The 1,540-nt window shown below is 30.9% G+C and overlaps 1 protein-coding gene across 1 annotated transcript in view; it reads left to right on the top strand.

Moving 5' to 3' along the window:
• The window catches only part of LOC119587926 (probable tRNA N6-adenosine threonylcarbamoyltransferase, mitochondrial), a gene marked incomplete in the record, with an annotated part of 7,208 nt that extends 5,990 nt beyond the window's left edge, over positions 1-1,218 (top strand). Inside the window, 1 exon segment of the mRNA XM_037936636.1 lies at positions 925-1,218. Within this exon segment, the coding sequence (XP_037792564.1) occupies positions 925-1,003 (79 nt within the window).
• Between the last annotated feature and the right edge of the window lie 322 nt (positions 1,219-1,540).

Here is a 1,540-nt window from a genome sequence, read left to right on the forward strand (position 1 = left end):
AAAAATGCACACATACACTCACTAATCACAATGTATTCCACGACAACAGACACAATGCTCACACAACACTACATTCAGCATGCACACCACAACAAATGCACAACTACAGTCACCACCAAATGCCACTCACACACACAAATATGCACAAATAAATGAACATAATGCACATGAAGTACATGCAAATGCAAACCAATCAAGGGTATCAAATGCAAAACACAATAACAAGACAAAACACCAAGCAAAGTAAGATACTATTCTGTAACTAACTATATCACTTCAATTGCAGCTCATCACTAGACACTGACAAAAGTGAATAACATACATAAATATAATTAAAATGAAATTGTACACTAAAACTAAATGCATTCAAACAAGCACATCAATGCACACAAATCATCACAATTAATGACCACATGGAAAACACAAATTTGCCATAAACCTTAGATTCAGGATGGACAAATGCCATGCCATGTCCACTAATACTTTTTAATGACATTATAATAATCATAAGTTAATTATGATACATACAGGAAGAATATTAATACCATTAAAAAAACAACAACGTTTTCCTGAAATAGACAGACATATTGTTAGAGGAAGGAAAGAGATCAAAATGATCAGAAGTGACAAGCATCAGTAGCGGATGTTTCACTATGTATAAGTTTCTTGCAAGTAGAAGAGGAAAAAGGGTTGTTGTTAGAAGCCAAGATGTATATTGACAACTTAAGTTTCCTGTCAGAGTCAGTGGGTGGAGAAATAGCTTTGGTGATAGGCCAGAATCTAGAAAAGTGTATTGACTCTTTAATGTTAGGAGTTCATAACAATAGATGACAAAAGAATTTCAGTACAGAAAAAATAATTTACAACACTTACATATCTACTTTCAAGAAACTGAATACTAATCACTATCTCCTAATTTTTCAGATGTCCTATTGGAGTGGATTTGACGGAAGATGTTCGTAGTCTGGGAATCAAAATTCAGAAATGGGTCAAATTTAGATGATGCTAATAGAATATTGTAATTTGTTATTCTTTTCCATAGTATGTTAAAAGAAATAGAAAGTTCATTTTAAAGAGCAAGATAAAAGGAATATTGATACTAACTGTTTTGTATTTTCTGAGGTAGATAATGAGAATTAACTATAAACTTCACATTTAAGTCAAACCAGATTTTGTGGTGTTTTTGCTGTTTATAATGAAAATGAATTGTTTTAAATATATTTTGTTTTATTTTCTTAAAATATTCTAGTGTTACTCCACAAAAGAAATTTGATATTTGAATAAAGTTACTGTTGTTATTCTCTGAGAGGAAATTGCATTGACCAGCTTGCAAAAATAATAGACAAAATAATACTTTTGAATATCTTTGCTCTGTTCATTGTTGGTGAAATAAACATAATAAAACATTAACTTGTACTACTTTTAGTGATTTTTGAAACGTGTCTGGAGGGGGGGGCGATCTACCACCCAAACATTATATTTTTTTATAGTCATTTACATCCTACAAATATTAAATGAATTTGAATCATTTGTATCTTGT

The sequence above is a fragment of the Penaeus monodon genome, chromosome 23 (genome assembly GCF_015228065.2).
Source record: "Penaeus monodon isolate SGIC_2016 chromosome 23, NSTDA_Pmon_1, whole genome shotgun sequence".
NCBI classification, from domain to species: Eukaryota; Metazoa; Arthropoda; class Malacostraca; order Decapoda; family Penaeidae; genus Penaeus; species Penaeus monodon.